Here is a 17986-nt window from a genome sequence, read left to right on the forward strand (position 1 = left end):
TGGTTGTTTTTTGTTACTGCTGATTGAGTCCGATGTAAGAACCTGGCACCGAGCACATTTACATACAGTTCTCTCACCTAAGTCTCACAACAACTCCATGGGATACATACCAGTGTGATCCTTAGCTCACAGGTGAGGAAAGAGAAGGTGTAAGGAACTTGCCCCAGGTCACACAATAGGTGCGGAGCAGAACGAGGGCTGGCTTCCCAGGCGGACTCCAAAGTTCATAAATTATTAACTGCTACGCTCCTCTGCCTTTCAAGTGGTCCTAACGTGAGTGCAAAATGAACATTATCCAGAGCCTGGCCTTTTCTCAATCAGCAAGTTGTATTATTTGATGTGATGGCGGGGCTTGCATCCCGACGACTCCCTGGACTAGTGGTAGCAGATGTACCGCTTTGCTGTAAGAACAGTGGCATTTTGGAGAAATTATGGAGGTGCCAGTCGGTAGGCTGATGGGCACAGCTCTGAATTCATATTAGAGCTGCCTCCTCCGTGGGCTGCAACTCACAGCGCTGCTGAGCCGCTCCTCTCAACAACCCACTCAAACTAGGCTTGACCACGACCTAGTCTTTCTTTTTCACACCTCATGCCTCTCTCATTAAAAAGAGTGCTCACCTCAAGTAACGAAGCTCTTAAAGTTCGTGTATCTAAAACCTGAGGCACAAAAAAAAAAAAAAAAAAAAATCCCTAGGGACTAAAACGCATACTTTTGGGTACAAAAAAAGGACCTTTGTGTTACAAATATACATAGTATATAAGTTCACCAAATCATAGTTTTACATACTTATTACGCATATTATATATACACTTACATATATGTATATATAATTGTATATTGTATATATAAAATAATAGTCAAAACATTTTTCTGAAGTGCACTTTGTTGACACCCATAGCCTTTCTTAGAGTCAGGGGCTGGGCCCTGGGCAGGGCACCTCAGACACGCACAGCTGCCCCTCCTACATGCTTCCCCAACCACTGGCTTTCTAGTTCCCTCAACTGCCTTCCGGGGGCAGTGACATAATTCTTGTTATCTGCCTTGATATATTGTTGCTGATCTCAGGTTTCTCTTTCACTTGTGAATGACAAAGAAATGAATCAGCAGGGACTACATTAGGTCTGTTAAGTGATTTCCAAAAGGCCTTTCCCTCTCATTTGGACGCTTTGCTAGCTGTCATGTCAGGGTTCAGAGGTTTCATAGTTGCACGACAGTATTCTCCAGGAAGTAGGAAGGAGCAGAGGTCTGCTCTATCTTTTCTCGTATTAGAGTGTGTCACCTGTGATTCAATGGTAATTCTCTTACACACGTGCTGTGATACTAATACAAACACACTAATGATAACATCTGGACCTCTGGACCACTTGGCCCTTCCCTCATCCTCCCAGACAGGCTCTTCCTCCTCACCCGACACCTTCTTTTTCTTCCTGTCACCTTTGTTTTTTTTAAATAACCAGCTAACATTTATTGAGTGCTTACTCCATGTCAGGTGCGGTTATAATCACTTTACATCTATTCACCCATATAATCCTCACGACCCTATAAGGAAGCACTATTATTACTCCTTTGTACGTCAGTGAAACCAGCCCAGACCATTAAGGCAATTGTGCAAGGCCACAGAGCTTCAAAACTTTCATCGGCCTTTATCTCCCTATGTCTTTTCAATGATTGCTCATTTTCATATTAGTTTTTAGAGAATGCCCTAAACAATACATTTTCTCAAGTGCTCAGTGTAGGGATATTTTCCTGGAGGTGGGGAGGGGATGTTTAACAGGTTCCCTGCGTTTGGAGGCTTATCTGGTCCAACGTGGAGCCCACAGATCAAGGATATTTTAGCAGAGAGCATTAAAAAGACAAGACTGTTTCACAAGGTTAAGACAGTGAACGGGGCTAGAATTAGAATGTTCTGCTAATAGATCCTGTGCTTTTTCAAGTGTGACATTTTTAGTCATTTCCAAGCCAAAAACCTATGGATTTTTCTTCTTCTTCAGGAATGGTTCAAGTTCAGGTTTTCAGTAATGGGAGAGAGGGAATAGAAATTACCAGACCATCTTCAGATCCTTCAGAGACAAGTTTATACAAACCCAAACCAATAAAAGAAACCTGCAAGGTCCCCTGCAGCCCACTCCCTAAACTGACCAAGAGCAAACATTCTTCTGCAGAGATCCCCTTCCTGGGCCTCCCTAGGCGTCCTGGATAACTTTTACTTGGCCCAGAGCCTGTGTCAACAAGCAAGGCTCTATTTGGAATAAACCTTCATGGAGGCCAGTCGATTGACCTCTGAGCATCAAGTCACGCTGTGAGGGACACATGGACTGAGTAGAATATTCTCTCCAACAGAGAATGCGATAAGTACGCCTGCCCTGGCTTCTTTGGTGGCCAACTGCATTTCGGAGTGCTGGGTGGCAGTGCCATGCCTGTAGCTCGCTTCAGGAAGGGGCCTTGTGAATGAAGATCCTAAAGGGGGTGGGGGTACAGGGAGGACACTGTGACAAGGGGGTGACAGAACCTAGAATGTGTCCTTTATGAAGGCTGCGGGCAAGAAGAGAGGATGCAATAGGTCTACCACGGGTGGTGGTGGAGTGGGAGCGCTCAGAGAGGGATTCCCCTGAGGCTTCTCCAAACGCCAAGCAGGAAGCACCCTCCCTGCAGGGCAGGCTTGACTGGGTTAGTGCACCCAGACCTCAGCCGGGTAATAAGGAATCTGTACTGCAAGCAGCGTCTGCGCACGTACGCGAAGGTGTCCACGTCCACAACGGCAGTCACACCCACAGCACTCAGGTCCTTATCACTAGGGTCAATGGTCAAGGCATAGGTGATAGGGCAGGAGAAGCGAGGCGTTGGGTGGGTCCCACCTCTGCTTGGGGGGGATCTGTGAGGAGGGACATCCAGACACGCCCCCTCTTCGCAGTAGCTCCCTGCTATGCCCAGTTCTAGAGGGACAGACATTGGCTCGTGGCCACCTGCCAAGAGAGGCCCAGGTCGCGAGGGAGGGGAAGAGGCCACCACCGGAGGCGGCATAAGGTCTCTTTAGATACGGCCGCCGCCCGACCACTCCTTTAGACTCTGGCCGTGCGAGGACTGGGCACTCTGCCTCCGCCTTATAAAGAGCCCAGCGCAGGGCGGCAGGGAGGCCGGGAGGCGGGTACCGGGCTCGGCGGAGTCGGGGGCGCCACCTGTCGCGGCGGCGGGGCCGGGCGCCGCGGCGCGCGCTGCGGAAACATGGGCCGCTACTCGGGCAAGACGTGCCGCCTGCTCTTCATGCTCGTGCTCACCGTCGTCTTCTTCGTGGCCGAGCTGGTGTCGGGCTACCTGGGCAACTCGATCGCGCTGCTGTCGGACTCGTTCAACATGCTGTCCGACCTGATCTCGCTGTGCGTGGGGCTGAGCGCCGGCTACATCGCTCGCCGCGCCCCCGGCGGCTCCCGGGCCACCTACGGCTACGTGCGCGCCGAGGTGGTGGGCGCGCTGAGCAACGCCGTCTTCCTCACCGCGCTCTGCTTCACCATCTTCGTGGAGGCCGTGCTGCGCCTGGGCCGGCCCGAGCGCATCGACGACCCCGAGCTGGTGCTCATCGTCGGCGCCCTGGGGCTGGCTGTCAACGTGGTGGGGCTGCTGGTCTTCCAGGACTGCACCGCCTGCTTCGGCCGCTGTGGCCGCCGCCGCCACCACCCGCAGCAGGTGGCCGACGGCGGCACGGCCGGCGCTTTTGGGGGACCGCAGGGCGCCACCCCCATAACCCCCGGCCCGGACTCGGCCGTGGCCCCGCGCGTGACCTCGCTGGGAAGGACCGCAGAGAAGGGGGTGACCGTGTTCTCAAACGTAGCAGGTGCCTTTCAGTTGCATTCTTTGGATGGATGCGTGGCCCTTCCCTCCTCCTCCTTCGCGCGGTCCCTTCCTCCTCTTCCCACGCCCTCTTTTTCTTCCTCTGCTTTTTTTTTTTTAATCCATTTCCTGTGCAGTTCCGCTTTAATCCTCTTCCGCGAATCATCATATTCACCGTGATTTCTTTGATTCCCCCACGATTTCTTCTTTTCTCCTGCATTCTCAGGCCCCCTTTGCGTCCATTCCCTTCCCCCCTTCTCTCTATGCAGGAGTATTGATTTTTTTGGAAATCAGTTATTATTGGGCAACAAATAGCACTCCCCATGCCTACCCCCTCATCAGATGCTATCTGCACTTTTGTCTCCCTCTCCCTTTGCCCATCCTTCTGTCCCCTTGGGAGTTACGGGTTTGGGGGTGGGGGTGGGCTCCTACTTGCCTCTTTTTGGTTTTAACTTGCTGGGCAGTGTGAATGAAGCCCAAAGGTGGATCGCAAGGCTAATTTCAAGGCCAACATCACTTATTCCTGGCTGTGTGTCTACGTGTGTGTGTGTGTGTGTGTGTGTGTGTGTGTGTGTGTGTGTGTGTGGAGAGGTAGGGGGTCTGATAGGTTAGGAGGAATTTAAAATAACAAAACTGTTTTTGAGTCCATTGGTTCTTTTTGTTTGTAGAACTTATACACAACACAAGGTTTCTTCTTTGAATGCAGGTGATACCCTAAACACCCAGAATGAGCCCGAAGAGATGATGAAAAAGGAGAAAAAGTCGGAAGCCCTGAATATCAGAGGTAGGATTGACTTCCGGGGGGATTGGAAGTCCTTTTCAGGGGCGTCTGTGGACTGCGCTGTCCTCTTCCTCTTCTGTTGGCCTTTGAATCAGGCGTGTTAGAAAGCAGGCGGGTTACATGCATAGACTATGACCCCAGTCTCTTGCCTAATCACTGCACTGATTCTGAAGAAGACACCAGTTGCTAATGATTGATCCTTGCTCCACTTAGACCCACCTAATGCTCTGGGTCTTCACACAGCCGTTGCACTTGGTTTTGCCCACCCACGGATATTGCTAACATCAAATGCAACCCATTTTAATTAAATATCACTTTGATAAAGGTGGGAAGAGAGTAGATGGGCAGCTATCCCAGGTGGCATTGCTGAATGACCCTTATCACCACTGTTATTTCTGCCAAAAATCTCCTTCTGCAATGGGTCTGTTGAATCACACAAATCTCCACTTCCAGGTCCAAAGTGGGGGTTCTGGTGAGGTCCCTAGAAGGCACTTCATTACTGTTCTTCTTGCTGTGTGATCAAGGTCACAGCATGGGCAAAGGTCAGCCCAGGGAGTTCAGAGGTGTGTTTCTCACCAGACATCAACACTGTACCCAGCATGTCTCCTTTCTGACTTCTTGGGCACAGACTTTGCTTCACAGTAATCTAAGGAGAGTCGATCCCTAATCTTGACTTTGAGAATTTCAACAAAGACGATGCAGCCCTTTACCTTCAGGGGGTTTGGGGAAATGTGTAGTGGACTTAGATGGAGATAATATAAAGAAAAACTGATAACCCAGGAGACATCTTCATTTTTGAGAGTCTCACATCTGTTTTTACAAAATGATACGTAGAATAGATCTATTAGGTGAAATCAGAAAATAATAACAATAAGAACCTATGACCTAAAATTCTAAACAAATTAGTTTTTAAAAATTTAACTGCAGCAGGGGAATTTCTAAAGAGCTGGGTGGTGAATTTTTTGGGAAAGAGAGAATCTGTAATGAGAAATCACTATTCTTTCATTTATCTTTCTTTTTTTAGGTTCCGTTTTAAAAAACACACACATATATTGTAGGTTTTCAAGATTGAGTTCACTATCATAGCACTTTAACTTTTCAAAGCTTGTTCTGTTAATTATTCATTCCTGTTACAGTGAAAGAGTACAGGTAGGTGCAAAGAAGCAAGAAAGAATTAAGAGTAGGCACCAATAGACTTTGTGACCTAATTTGGGAAGCACAGTGTAAGGAAAATTTCCATGATCTTGCTAATTTTTAGTACAAAGCCATTGGGGCTCCGGGGTAGAAAAACATCAGGTGTAAAATGCCTTGCAACACCTGGCTGAATCCTGTGATCCACAGGTATTGACAAAAGTGCACCTCTAGCTTCCAACAGAGGTGAATAATGCAGTGGCCGAAAGATTGGGATTTGGCAGAGGCAGGACCGAAACCCAGGCAACTTGAATCAGCTTGAATCAGCTGCCTGGGTTTGGGTCCTGCCTCTGCCATGTAAGGCTCAGTGACTTCAAGCAAGTCACGCAACCTCTCTAAGCCCCTAATTCCCTCATCTTTAAAAGAAGGACAATAATAGTATATATCTACTTCCTGGGGTGTTGTGAGATAAAGCATGTGAAATGCTCAGGCTCGTGGGAGGAAGACTGGCTAATAGTTTTATGGAGTGCTACTTGGTACCAGGCACCATTCATGAATGAGTCACGTAGTATTCGTAACAGTCTTACCAGGTGGATACTACTGTCATTCAGGTAGTGAGTGGACTCGCTGGGCTCAAACAGACCTGCTCCAGTAAGGGTGGGCTCAGCACCTGTGCCATGGCCAACAGAGCCTTGCCGTATTTCTGGCTAAGTGAGAGGCTGGCCTCACCTTAGGTCCTGTGTCCTCACCTTGGAGCCACAATTCAGAGAAAGACCACAGAATGTTAGAGCTGGAAAAGCCTTAGGGAAAATGGACTCAACCCCTTCACTCCACAGACAAGGGTCACTTCCACTGTGGCTCATGAAGACTGTCAAGGTGTGTGACTGCACGTGGCCTGACAGCCGAGACCTCATTGGGCGCCTCCCTGGAGTTTTCCGCCTGCAACACCTTGTCTCTGAGTTCTCTCTGCCTGCAGGGTGGTGGCCTGTTGAAGTCTGTCCCCCTTCAGAGGCCCGCCCCAAGTGCCCATCTCTCGGGAAACCTCCCTTGAGATTTCCCATCACAGGGAATACTCCTCCCGTGGAAGTTATTGATCCACCAGTGTCGGAATCCGGCCAGTGGACGGTGGTTCCCAGATGGTAATGGCTGTACCTTCCTCGTGTTTGCATGGGAGGCCAGCACACACACAGGCAGTGTTCATTCTCAGCAACTTAGTCACATGGTGCCTTAGGCAGTTTTGCAAACGGAAGGTCATGATAGTTTGAGTTATAAAATCAATTTAGTTCAATATGATCAGCACTTAGAAACCTAAGTAGAATTGAATGAAATAAAAAACAGTAGTAAATCATATATAAGGCTAGATTTCCCCCACCCCCCCAAAAAAACATTTATTTTCATGTGTGTGTGCGTGCTAGGATGCAAAGTATGCTTCTTACTGTGGATTATGGGGGAAAATAAGTTTGAAAACTATTTTGTATAATTCCTTAGGGCTGATAGTGGGATTTCTCAGAAGGAAAACTTGAAATTGGAATTTAGGACTTAGCGTCACAGTTGTTCTCTAGTCAGACTACCCAGAAGTATAACCCTAGCACTTTCTCGCTGTGTGATCTTGGATAAGTTACTTACCTACTCTGTGCCTCAGTTTCCTCATTTGTAAAATGGAGACAATACCCACCTCACAGAGTCCTGAAGAGACCTTAATGTGTAGAATACATGTGACATACTTAAAATACCATCTGATGCATACGTATTAGCTAGCATTCTAGTTGTTATTATTAAGCAAAAGACGGGCGTTACTCTCTGTCATGGGAATTACCACTAACCAACCCGAAAATACTATTTTATTGAGTGCCTGCATTGAATGCCTCCAGTGCTGAGATATAAGTGAAGGAAATAGAGAGTGTGACCCTCACCCTCAAGCTATTTATAGTCTAGAGAAGGAAAGGAGGCTGACATGCAGGGGACAATCGGAGAATAGCTGACTGTCTCAGGCAGTGAAAATGATGCAAAGGGCATGTAGGAAATATTTGGTCTTCTTATGTCTATGATGGTATTTTGCATTGCCCTGGAGAGGTTAAAGCTTCTATTCAGTTCCTTCTGGAGGGACAAGGTGTGTAGACCAAACGTTGGCATGTCCCTTAGTGGCTCTGGATACAGACTGGGGAGTGAGAAGCGCCTGTGGGGGGTGGAGTGAGGGAGAAGGGGGCACAGAGTTAGAAGATGGGACTGTTCAATGTCTTTATTGAATCAGGAGCCTAGTACCATACGTAATAGGATTTTGAAATGATTTTTATTTTTTTTAATAATTCCTGTATTTGGTGGGGCGGGGTGGGGGTGGGGAGGGCGTTGCCAAGAGTTACATTTAGTATGTTTACAGAATGCCATTTTACCTACAATACTGCTGAGAATCTTAGACGTGTAGCCAAGAGGAAGAAGTAGCCCATTTAAAGCACCTTCCAAGTAAGACTGTTGAGTCGGAGACACAAGTGAGTTGGTAGTATTTTGGATTATTTCTTATTTTACTGAGTGAATCTGTGGGATAGTTGGAGAGACAAAGAAGACCTTTCTTAATATATGCTTTCTTCTAGAGTCCTGCTTTAGAAACTCTTAGGTGGTTCATTTGAATCACTCAGAGATTTTGTTAAAATGCAGAATCAGATCTTGTTAAAATGCAGATCAGAGGTGGGGCCTGAGATTCTGCATTTCTCCCAGGCTTCCAGGGGATGCTGGTCAGCAAACCCATACTTGGAATAGAAAGACTCTGATGTTCCTGCCTGTAAAAACAAACAAAAAAAAAGCAAAAAAATACTTCGCGTTGCTATTTTATAATCCTTCTGACAAGATTTTCACCTAACTCATTAAATCCCAGTTTAGTCTGTGCATACAGATCTTCTCTGCTAGGACTGCATGGTTTCTGTGTCATGATGGAAACTTCTAGAAACTTCTCTTCATTAAAGGCATCTGCCATTTGTGTTGTTATCTGTAGAATTTTAATTTTATTTTATTGTGACAAATGGCTCTTTATGTCGTGGGAACGTTGCTGGAGTCCCTGTTCTTGAGGACTTCTTAAAACCAACTGCGGTTTCCATGCCCATGCGCTAAGTAAGAAGGAGGCAAATGCATGCAAGGAAGAGGCAGAAGAATCAAGAGGCAGAAGAATCAAGAGTCAAAAGACACATCTTAGTTCCCTCTCCTCTTAAAAATGTTGCAAGCAACTGAAAGCTCAGCCTGAAAGGAGAAGACATCTTTGCACAGCCTCTGTTTTCCGGCTCGGTGCCCTCTGAGGGTGGTTGGGGACAGCAGTGTGGCATTCTGAGCTGGCACAGCCCCTCTTCCCACAGGCGTCTGCAGCTCAGAAGCTCCTCAGGCCATTCCTCCTCCCAGGTCTCTGGGTCCCAGGACGGTGGCCTGGGGTTTTGTTTTCTACAAAACAACAGTTGCCATTGTTTTTGTTTGTTTGTGTTGCTGTTCTAACCAGAAAAGAAAACTAATAACAACAGGTCTTCACAGACTTGGGACCCCGAGTCACTGCGGGTCACCTGGCTCCCAAACTTGGATCTGGGCGTTAGCGGTCTTTCTTTCTTCCCGGCAGGTGTACTTTTGCACGTGATGGGAGATGCACTGGGGTCGGTGGTGGTGGTGATCACGGCCATCATATTCTATGTTCTTCCCCTGGAGCAAGACGCCCCGTGTAACTGGCAGTGCTACATTGACCCCAGCCTGACCGTCATCATGGTCATCATCATTCTGTCATCGGCCTTCCCACTCATCAAGGAGACCGCTGTCATTCTGTTGCAGATGGTCCCCAAAGGCGTCAATATGGAAGAGCTGAGTAAGTCAGAGGAGTCGGATCTAGCACCACGGCCCCCCACTCCTGGTTCTGCAGGCCAGAGGGCCAGCATTATGTCATTGCCATGTTTGACGTATGTATCCTGAAATCCTTTAAATTGCCAGGCACCGGACATCCATCACATGTTTGGTAGCTTTAGTGAGAGAATCACAGCTCCACCCACCAGAGGTCCTTTGCAACCCGTGATTCTGTGACTCAACTGCAAATTTTCAAGAATGTAGTGCTTGAGCAATGCCTAGTCCTGGGCTATTTACCTTCATGTCAAAGATTTCTTTTTACATCAAATAAGGCCACTCTGCCTAGAACTTGATTTTTATTCTCCTCATTCTGAAGCCATGAATCACTCCTGTTCTAGATCCTGCTTTCTAGTGAACCGATTTTCATGGGTACAGAAGTCACCCTGTCTCGTCTAACACTGTCAAAAGGACAGTATTTTAAATTGAGATCATTTACAACCTCCTTCAGTAATGAAATCTACTACTTCGCTTTGCTCAAACAGGCCAACCTCTCCCTTTAGTTATGTGCATCCGGGGGTAAAAATTTTAGAGATTTTGTAGAAATTCTACATGGGAACCATCTAGATGTCGGTGAGAAACTGACTAAGCAGTTTTAGTGTTTCTAAACGGGGATTATGTTTTTATAGAAAAAAGGTTTTCGGGCAGATTTGCTGTTGTTTACCAGTGAGTCAGTAAACATGAAAGAGAGCCCAGGTCCGCTATGAGACTGAAAGTTGGAAGACCTTACTTGACAACAAATACCTAGAATTAGACTTAAATGGATGTCAGTACGTTGTATGGCGATGGTTAGACGTTTCCTTGAAAGGCGTGATTTACAGTGTGACTGTTCTATGAAGGTCATGGCTTTGCCTTTCCGCCAGTGGGTCGAGCCATTGCCAACAGCTGTGGCCCCTTCTATGATCTTTTCCCCCGGAAGTGCTTTCTGCCTGTTTGGCCTCTTCTCTGGTTAGCATTGGTGAGTTTATGGTCTCTGAGAGGCAGTGAGGTGCGGTCGACTGTCTCGCTGCTTTCATGGGCAGAGATGGAATAATCAGCCTCCATCCATCTCCTGCACACCTGCTCTTCGCTCAGTGCTGCAGGCAGAGGTGGTACAGGGACAATACACAGCTCTGTCTTTGACTTCCAGGAGATAAACATATGCAAAACAATATGTGATCTACAGTGGTACCTCGGTTTTCGAATATAATCCATTCTGGAAGACGGTTCGAGTTCTGAAACGTTTGAAAACCGAGGTGCGGTTTCCCCATAGAAAGGAATGCAAAATGGATTAATCTGTTCCAGACCTTTAAAATCAACCCCTAAAACAGCAATTTAGCATGAATTTTACTATCTAATGATACCATAGATCCATAAAATTTATGTCATTTGTGAACCGAAATGTTCATCAACGGAGACGTTCGAAAACCGAGGTACTACTGTATATTGGCTTATATTGCCTTTTACCAAAGTAATATATACATATATATATACACATATATAGATAGATGTAGATACATATTATGTAATATATAATATATATGTGTATATATATGCTTAAAAACATATTTTTAAAAATAGATAGTAATAACAATACTAGCAACACTTTTATGACAGATTATATGCTGGGTATTATTCTAAGGGCTTTACTTAAATGAACTCATTTTAATCCTGAAAACAATCCTATGAGGTACTATTTTTATCATTCCTAATTTACACATAAGGAAACTGAGGCACAGAGGGCTAGGTAAATTGCCCAAGGTCATGCAGGCAGTAAATGACTAAACTAGGATTCAAACTCTAGCTGGAGGCAGGGTCTCTGCCCATGATCACTATTTACTACCATCTCTCTAAATACATACTCATTTTAGAAAATATGGAAGAGCCTAAATAGACAATCTACCTCCCAGGAATTACCACTCTTAATATTTTTGTCTCAATCATTCAATAGAACAAACCTTTATTTGTCTAAAAAAGTTTTTTTGGGGGGTTTATATACACTGATATTTTGTAAAAAAAAAAAAAAAAAGGGAAATGGAGATCATGCCGTATATATAGTTTAGCTATTTGCTCTTTTCACTTAAAAATACCCTGTGTTTCCCATATCCTTAAATATGAAACTTACTTTTTCACGGCTGTATCGTTTTCTATTCTATAATTGATTTAACTATTCCTTGTTGTTTCCATTTTTTCATTAGTGCAAAGAGCGTTGCCCAAACCATTCTTGTACATCAATATTTGGTGATTTCCTTTAGGTTACATTCCCAGTATTAAAATTGCTGGTAAAAGGTTTAGACCCACATTCCCAAATTATCCCTCTTAGGAAAGGCCTCCTACTGTCTACTCCCTCTGACAGCCCATAAACGTGCCCATTCCCTTGTAAACTCAGCAGCCCCGGGCGTGGTTTTGTTGTTCAACTTCTCTGCTTGACTCGCCTGTTAGGAGCTAGCAGTGTGGGTAGAGGACGTCAGAGAGGAGAAGGAAGGCTGGGGGGAAATGGACGCGTAGAGGAGAGGCCGTTTTTCTTAGCACGTCACCTGGGTGAGAATGCTTAGAAGGGACCTGCTTAGAAGAGGCCTCCGCCGTCCTTCCACGTTTCAGTGCTGGCTCTCACCTGGGCTGTTGTTTCTCGTCCCTCTTCTAGTGAGTAAACTCTCTGCCGTGCCCGGAATTAGCAGTGTCCACGAAGTGCACGTCTGGGAACTAATCAGTGGAAAGATCATTGCCACCCTGCACATCAAGACTCAGAAAGACAGGGGCTATCAGGACGCCAGTCTCAAAATTCGAGAAATCTTCCACCACGCCGGGATCCACAATGTGACCATCCAGTTCGAGGACGTGGACAGGCCGGAGGTCCTGGAGCAGAAGGAGTCTCTCTCTCTCTGCAACTCGCCCTGTGTCTCCAAGGGCTGCACCAAGCATCTGTGCTGTCCCCCGGGGGCACTGCCTCTGGCCCACGTCAACGGCTGTGCTGATCACAACGGCTGCCCCCCTCTGGACATGGGCCAAAGGGAAGGCCTCGGTGGGGGACAAGAACTAAAAGACGTGGCTATTGAAGTGTCTTTGCATGGCCGTGTGAGTGACCATGGACCAGCTTTGACCAAAACTCAGGAGGACCAGTGTTATGTCAACAGCACCCATTTTTAATGCGGTACCCACAGAAACAGACTGTATAGACGAAGCACTTTGGAACCGCCAGCAGGGCCTGCGGAAAGAGCTTTGTGGGTTGTAGGCACTGACCAAACTCACAATGTGCACACTCTGGGTCCAGTGAGGGGTTGGCTCTTTGGGATGTTAATTGACGGTGTCGGTTGATTTTTATATGACTGATAAGATAACCCCTTTCTCTTATCCTGGATGTCTCATGCTGCTGCTCAACAGTTGTAGTTGGCACGTTTATTTCTCGAAGCAAACTGCACTAGTATATGTATCGGGGTCCCTGCAGGCTGGGACTCTGACTGGGATTTGAAGTATTTTCTGTTTTAAACTGATTAGAACTTCTAGCTGACTCTCAGGTGAGCTCCTAGCCAACCAAGTACATCGCAAAAACTTAACCTTGATGGTTATTGTTGTTCCCTTCTACCGGAAGATCATAACCGAAGGAAGATAGGTAATCCAGTCACTGCAGACATTTTTTCCTTTGACTCATTGTTGAATACATGTAAAGTGGATACCTGTTAAGGTAGAAAATATGCTCAGAACATTAGAGGAAGTAGAATTTAGTGGGGGGTGGACTGGGGGGGTGGGGGAGAGGGCAGGAAGAAAACGCTTTTGGACCACCTCATTTTGTGAAGTGCAGAGAAAAGGAATGTTTACTTTCTGCTGTGAACTGAACTCTAGCTGTAGGGTGTTTCCAATGTTTAACTATATAAAATGCTTTTCCTTTTCCCTGGAAATGTGGGAACATTTCTGCTTCCTTAAGTATGACACAACTACTTAACGTATATACTGTCTTTTAGAGTCAGTCCAGTTTGGACTGTTTTCATTCACTGCTTAAAATGACTTGCTTATTTGTCCAAATTTCCTTTGAGTCTTGTTTTATATGATCGTATGAATCCGCGTAGCATTTACCAGGAGAAATTGAGCATTTCTGGGATAGAAGAATGCATGACATTGAGTGTTCATTCCTGCCCCCAAATTAAGCTAGATAGATGTTCCTTTAATTAGACGTAGTTTAAAGTATTTATTGTAGTTGCCAACTCGTAATTTGATGGAAAAGTGTATGTTCAAGGGAGAAATGAGACTTAATTGCTGCCTTGAATGTCTTCTGAGGAGCTTACACTTTTCTTTAGTGTCTCTGACCCATATTCCCAAGTTCAAATAAATTTATTAGAACCTGCTTTGGACCCATCACCATAACCGCCCCATATTAGTATTGGAGAAGCATCTGTCATGTATTTGACAAATAGTTTAGGCCACAATGTTTTAATCAGAGCAGTCTCAAGATAGCTATGAGAAAATGGGAAGTGCCTCACGAGAGAACTAGAATCTTCTTTGATAGGTTGCAAAGTTGACCGAAAATGATCCTCTCTTAGGCTCTACGCATTGAGTTCTGTTTAGAACTGTACAGTATCCATCAGAAGCGCTGGGTTGATAACAGAAAAAGCATCCACATTTCCCAGCACAAATGCCATTTAATAAAATGTGCCTTGATCTCACATTCTAAGGCTGAACTCAGCAAGTAGCTGTGATCAGTAGGATAGTAATCTTTTTTATTCCTGGAAAATTTATTATCTGAGTTTAAACTGGTAACGTAATTCTAAACGTTACCAGTTTAAACGTTACGTAAGTTTAAACGTAATTCTTTATGAATTACGTAAATAGAAAAATGCCTAAATATGTTTTATCCCTAGGAGATTATTGGACTTGGCTATATATGGTTTATAGCTGAAAAAAAAAAAGGTGTGGGGGTGTAAAATATAAGAAACCATTTTTATTTTTAATATTAAAAGTGGAGCATGTACTCATGCAAAACAGGGCATTCTTTATGCAACTCACCACAGAGATATGTGGACCAAATTCTCCCAGGTAAATGTTGGTTGAAATGCTTGACTGGACCAAAGAAAAAATTTGTCCCTCACTTCCATATTTGAAGGTCTATTTCATTTTACATCATTCTGCTTTTAGTAAAAGGGGAAAATGATAATCCTGCAGTTTTTGTGCAACGAGCTACAGGAATGCATATTTTCTTTCATCCAAATAATGTTCTTTAATTAATCTCCAAAGTATTTTTCTGAAAAGCAAAAGGCACTTAATTCCAATATAATTAAATCTGACCTCAAAGGAGTATTTTGATGGACAGTTAGGAACATACCAAATTATGGAGCAGAGCCAATATGAAAAAACACTTTTTAAAGACACTTTGAGTGCGTTTAATAACATCCAAACAAGCTAATTACGTGCAATATTGTTCTATCCGTGCTTGGATTTCCCATCTCAGGCACAGTGATGGCTGCCGTGTGATATATTTACTTGGGTATTCCTCTTCCCTTAGTCCTGAACTTTAATTCTCCCTGGGAAATGCAAAGGTTTCCTCTCTTTCTTTGAAACAGCCCTGCAGGATGGCAGTAGCAGCTGACACAGTGGATTTAAACAACACTGTTTTGCTTTGAGATTAAAAAAGAAAAAAAAAATGCTGTCACTCCATTTAGGGTTCCTGTGTGTTTAGGTTAATTCCAGAAAATTCTCTCACTTTCTTTTTTTTTTAAGAACTGAAAATAATTTTTAAACAGTCTAGGGCATCCTCTGTGTATTGGGTACCTGGAGGACACAGGGGGATGACACCTAGCATTGCCTTAATGTCCTTCTATTTCTGTAAAAAGAGTCCTTTTGACATACATTATTTCAGCATAGCTAGAGGAAGTACTGCGTCTACTTTTATTTTCCAACTTTCCATTTGTTTTTGAAAGCTAGAGGTTAATTTATTTTTTTCACGATACTTGGCTATTGTGAATATCTGTAGGGTTACTGGGCTGCATTGTTAATGGAAATAAATATATTATCCATCTAATTTTTTTTGATAAAATTTCAATAAAATAGGGAAACGGTGTTTGAAGAAGAATGAAAAATATTCTCCATATTTAGTTACTTTTTATTTCTTTTGCCACCCGCTGGCCAAGCTCTAGTGGGGGTAAATCAGGAACTTCAATGTGCAGTAGGAATGTTAGAGGATTCACTGAGGGAGATGCTGGGTTATAACAAGGCCCCTGCCCTGTGAGGCAGGAAGAGCCTTTGCTATGCTTTCTCAGTCTCAGCATTACTGATGTTTTAAACTGGATAATTCCTTGTTATGTGGGGCCGTCCTGGGCATTGTAGGATTTTCAGCCGCCTCCCTGGCCTCTACCCACTAGATGCCAGTAACATTACCCCCAAGTTGGGACAACCAAAAATGTCTCCAGACATTGCCACACATCCCCTGAGGGGGCAAAATATCCCTAGTTCTGAACCACTAACTTAACCTGAGGTTACTTGAGGGATATTGTTGACAAAGCCCTTCCAGGGCCCAATAATCCTTTTAATATAATCAATTCGCTCTTAAAAAAATTTTTTTTAAAAGCGAGACCAAACAATTCCTAAAAATTACAGTTGTCTCTACATAGGAACTTTGGACATTTAAATAAAAAAATATAATTTGTAAAAAAGCTCTTACAAATCTGATTCTACAGACCAGTCATTAGACAGTGAATGAAGTGTAGAAAAAAAATGTTCGCTCTCACTAGTCTGTCAGAATCCCTTTAATTTATGAATATTCTCAATTTGATGAACCCACTGTAAAGTGAGACCAGATCATCTCCTTACAATTGATTCTTGGGGTTAAGGTGTTTAATTCTCTACCAGTTTTAAACTTAATGATGTTTCTTTTTTGGGGGGGTTCCTGAGAAGCAGCTCATCTTAGTGCCAATGCCAAGTTCCAATGTCAACAAAAATTCTTTGTCGTTATGGCTAACTCCATCCTTTGCCATATCATATCCATTTTATTCCCAAGAGGACAAAATACGTTTCCTGCTTTTAAATTATCCTGCTTTTAAATGTATCTCCACACTCTTGCAATTAAAGACTGCAGGTAAAGACCGATTTAGGAAAAAATGAGGAAACATGACCTGATGTGTGTTTTGAATTTAGATGGAGTGATGACCGTTGACTGTATGCCTGTTCTGTCGCTGTCATTTACCTGATAAATTGCCACCTATGGGTGTTTCTGAGTGTACTTGCACGCGAGTGGCCCCAAGAATGAAGTAGGAATCAAGTTATTGAATCAGAACACTAACGGCTCAAACGGAACTTGCCTCAGACCATAACCCTCACTGTAACCAAATGTCCTTATGATTCAGGAGTTTAGCTAATGCAGATGTGTCATTTTCTGGAGCTTCTCTTTTCAGGTGTTTTATTCTGGATCTTTTTGTTTACATGGAGCTTTCTTGAATGTTGTTAGATGGATCAACAGTCTCCTCTTGGTACAAAGCCAGCCCAGAGACGCTGAACCTGCTTTGAATTCTAATGGGAATAATGCAGAAAAGATGAAGATTTTCAAGGGAGAGTGACCCCTTCCTGGAAGTCTGGAGTATGTTACAGTATTGTGGAGTTTTGTTGCTTAAAGTCTTCCTTCTGTTCTCAAAGGAGATTTTGCCAAAGTGTAATTGTCACATTTGGGGGAATTATGACAACTCTAAGATACAAAGTTTAAGTAAGTCATTACTAATTGAATGTGAAGTCCCCCCAGTAATGTATGCACCCGTGCATACCTTTAAAGGTGAAAGATGTTCGATGGTGCTGTAAATAAAAATTTTTAAAAAATAAACACACTACTGAAATGTTTGTGGAAATTCAACAGATAACTCAAAGTAGCTGAAGTCATTTGTCTTTGTCACTCTAGTCACTTTATGACTCAGTAACTCTTCAGATTGGTTTGAATACTTTGGGACTCATTCTCTGTCTCCAGTTTGCTGCTGTCTTCTTTACACCCTCTGCCACTCTACCACCTGCAGTCACAAGGCCCGTCTTGGCAGAAATGTCACCAACTTGAGCCATCTGCCTTACTTACTGTAACCTGGACTGACTTGGTTTTCGAATGGGACCAATTTGGCCCTGGGCGACCCAATAAGATTTGTACATGCGGGGAGCTTCCGGGATCAGGGAATGGTGGAGAGACTAGGCTTATTTTAAGAGATTTGGGAATCTCTTCAATGAGCTGAATGGCATCTTGGTGAATATTTAAGGGAACAGCCTTCTTTTGGTTTATCAATCAACTGATTCATCAGCATATACTTGCTGTAAACTGTGTGGAGGTGGTTCTTGCCTCTAAGGAGTTGATAGTCTACATGGGAAGCTAAGTAAGGCAGTCCAACTTTGTGGGAGTTTCAGGAGACCCACCATAGGCTGGGAGTGCCATGAGGGTGAGGGGGAGC

General features: G+C 44.4%; 1 protein-coding gene across 4 annotated transcripts in view; it reads left to right on the top strand.

Moving 5' to 3' along the window:
• SLC30A10 (solute carrier family 30 member 10) overlaps positions 1-17390 on the top strand; it is a 30305-nt gene extending 12915 nt beyond the window's left edge. The window contains exons 1-4 of one of the 4 annotated variants that reach the window (XM_019742411.2): positions 1570-3830; positions 4533-4610; positions 9331-9570; positions 12226-17390. In XM_019742411.2, the coding sequence (XP_019597970.2) occupies positions 3224-3830; positions 4533-4610; positions 9331-9570; positions 12226-12728 (1428 nt within the window). In that variant the 5' untranslated portion in view covers positions 1570-3223 and the 3' untranslated portion in view covers positions 12729-17390. Of the gene's footprint in view, positions 1-1565; positions 3831-4494; positions 4611-9330; positions 9571-12225 lie in introns of those variants that run through there. The other 3 variants (XM_074317018.1, XM_074317016.1, XM_074317017.1) reach the window with 3 other exon arrangements.
• Positions 17391-17986: the final 596 nt, after the last annotated feature.

Source organism: Rhinolophus sinicus, linkage group LG12 (genome assembly GCF_036562045.2).
Source record: "Rhinolophus sinicus isolate RSC01 linkage group LG12, ASM3656204v1, whole genome shotgun sequence".
Classification (NCBI taxonomy): domain Eukaryota; kingdom Metazoa; phylum Chordata; class Mammalia; order Chiroptera; family Rhinolophidae; genus Rhinolophus; species Rhinolophus sinicus.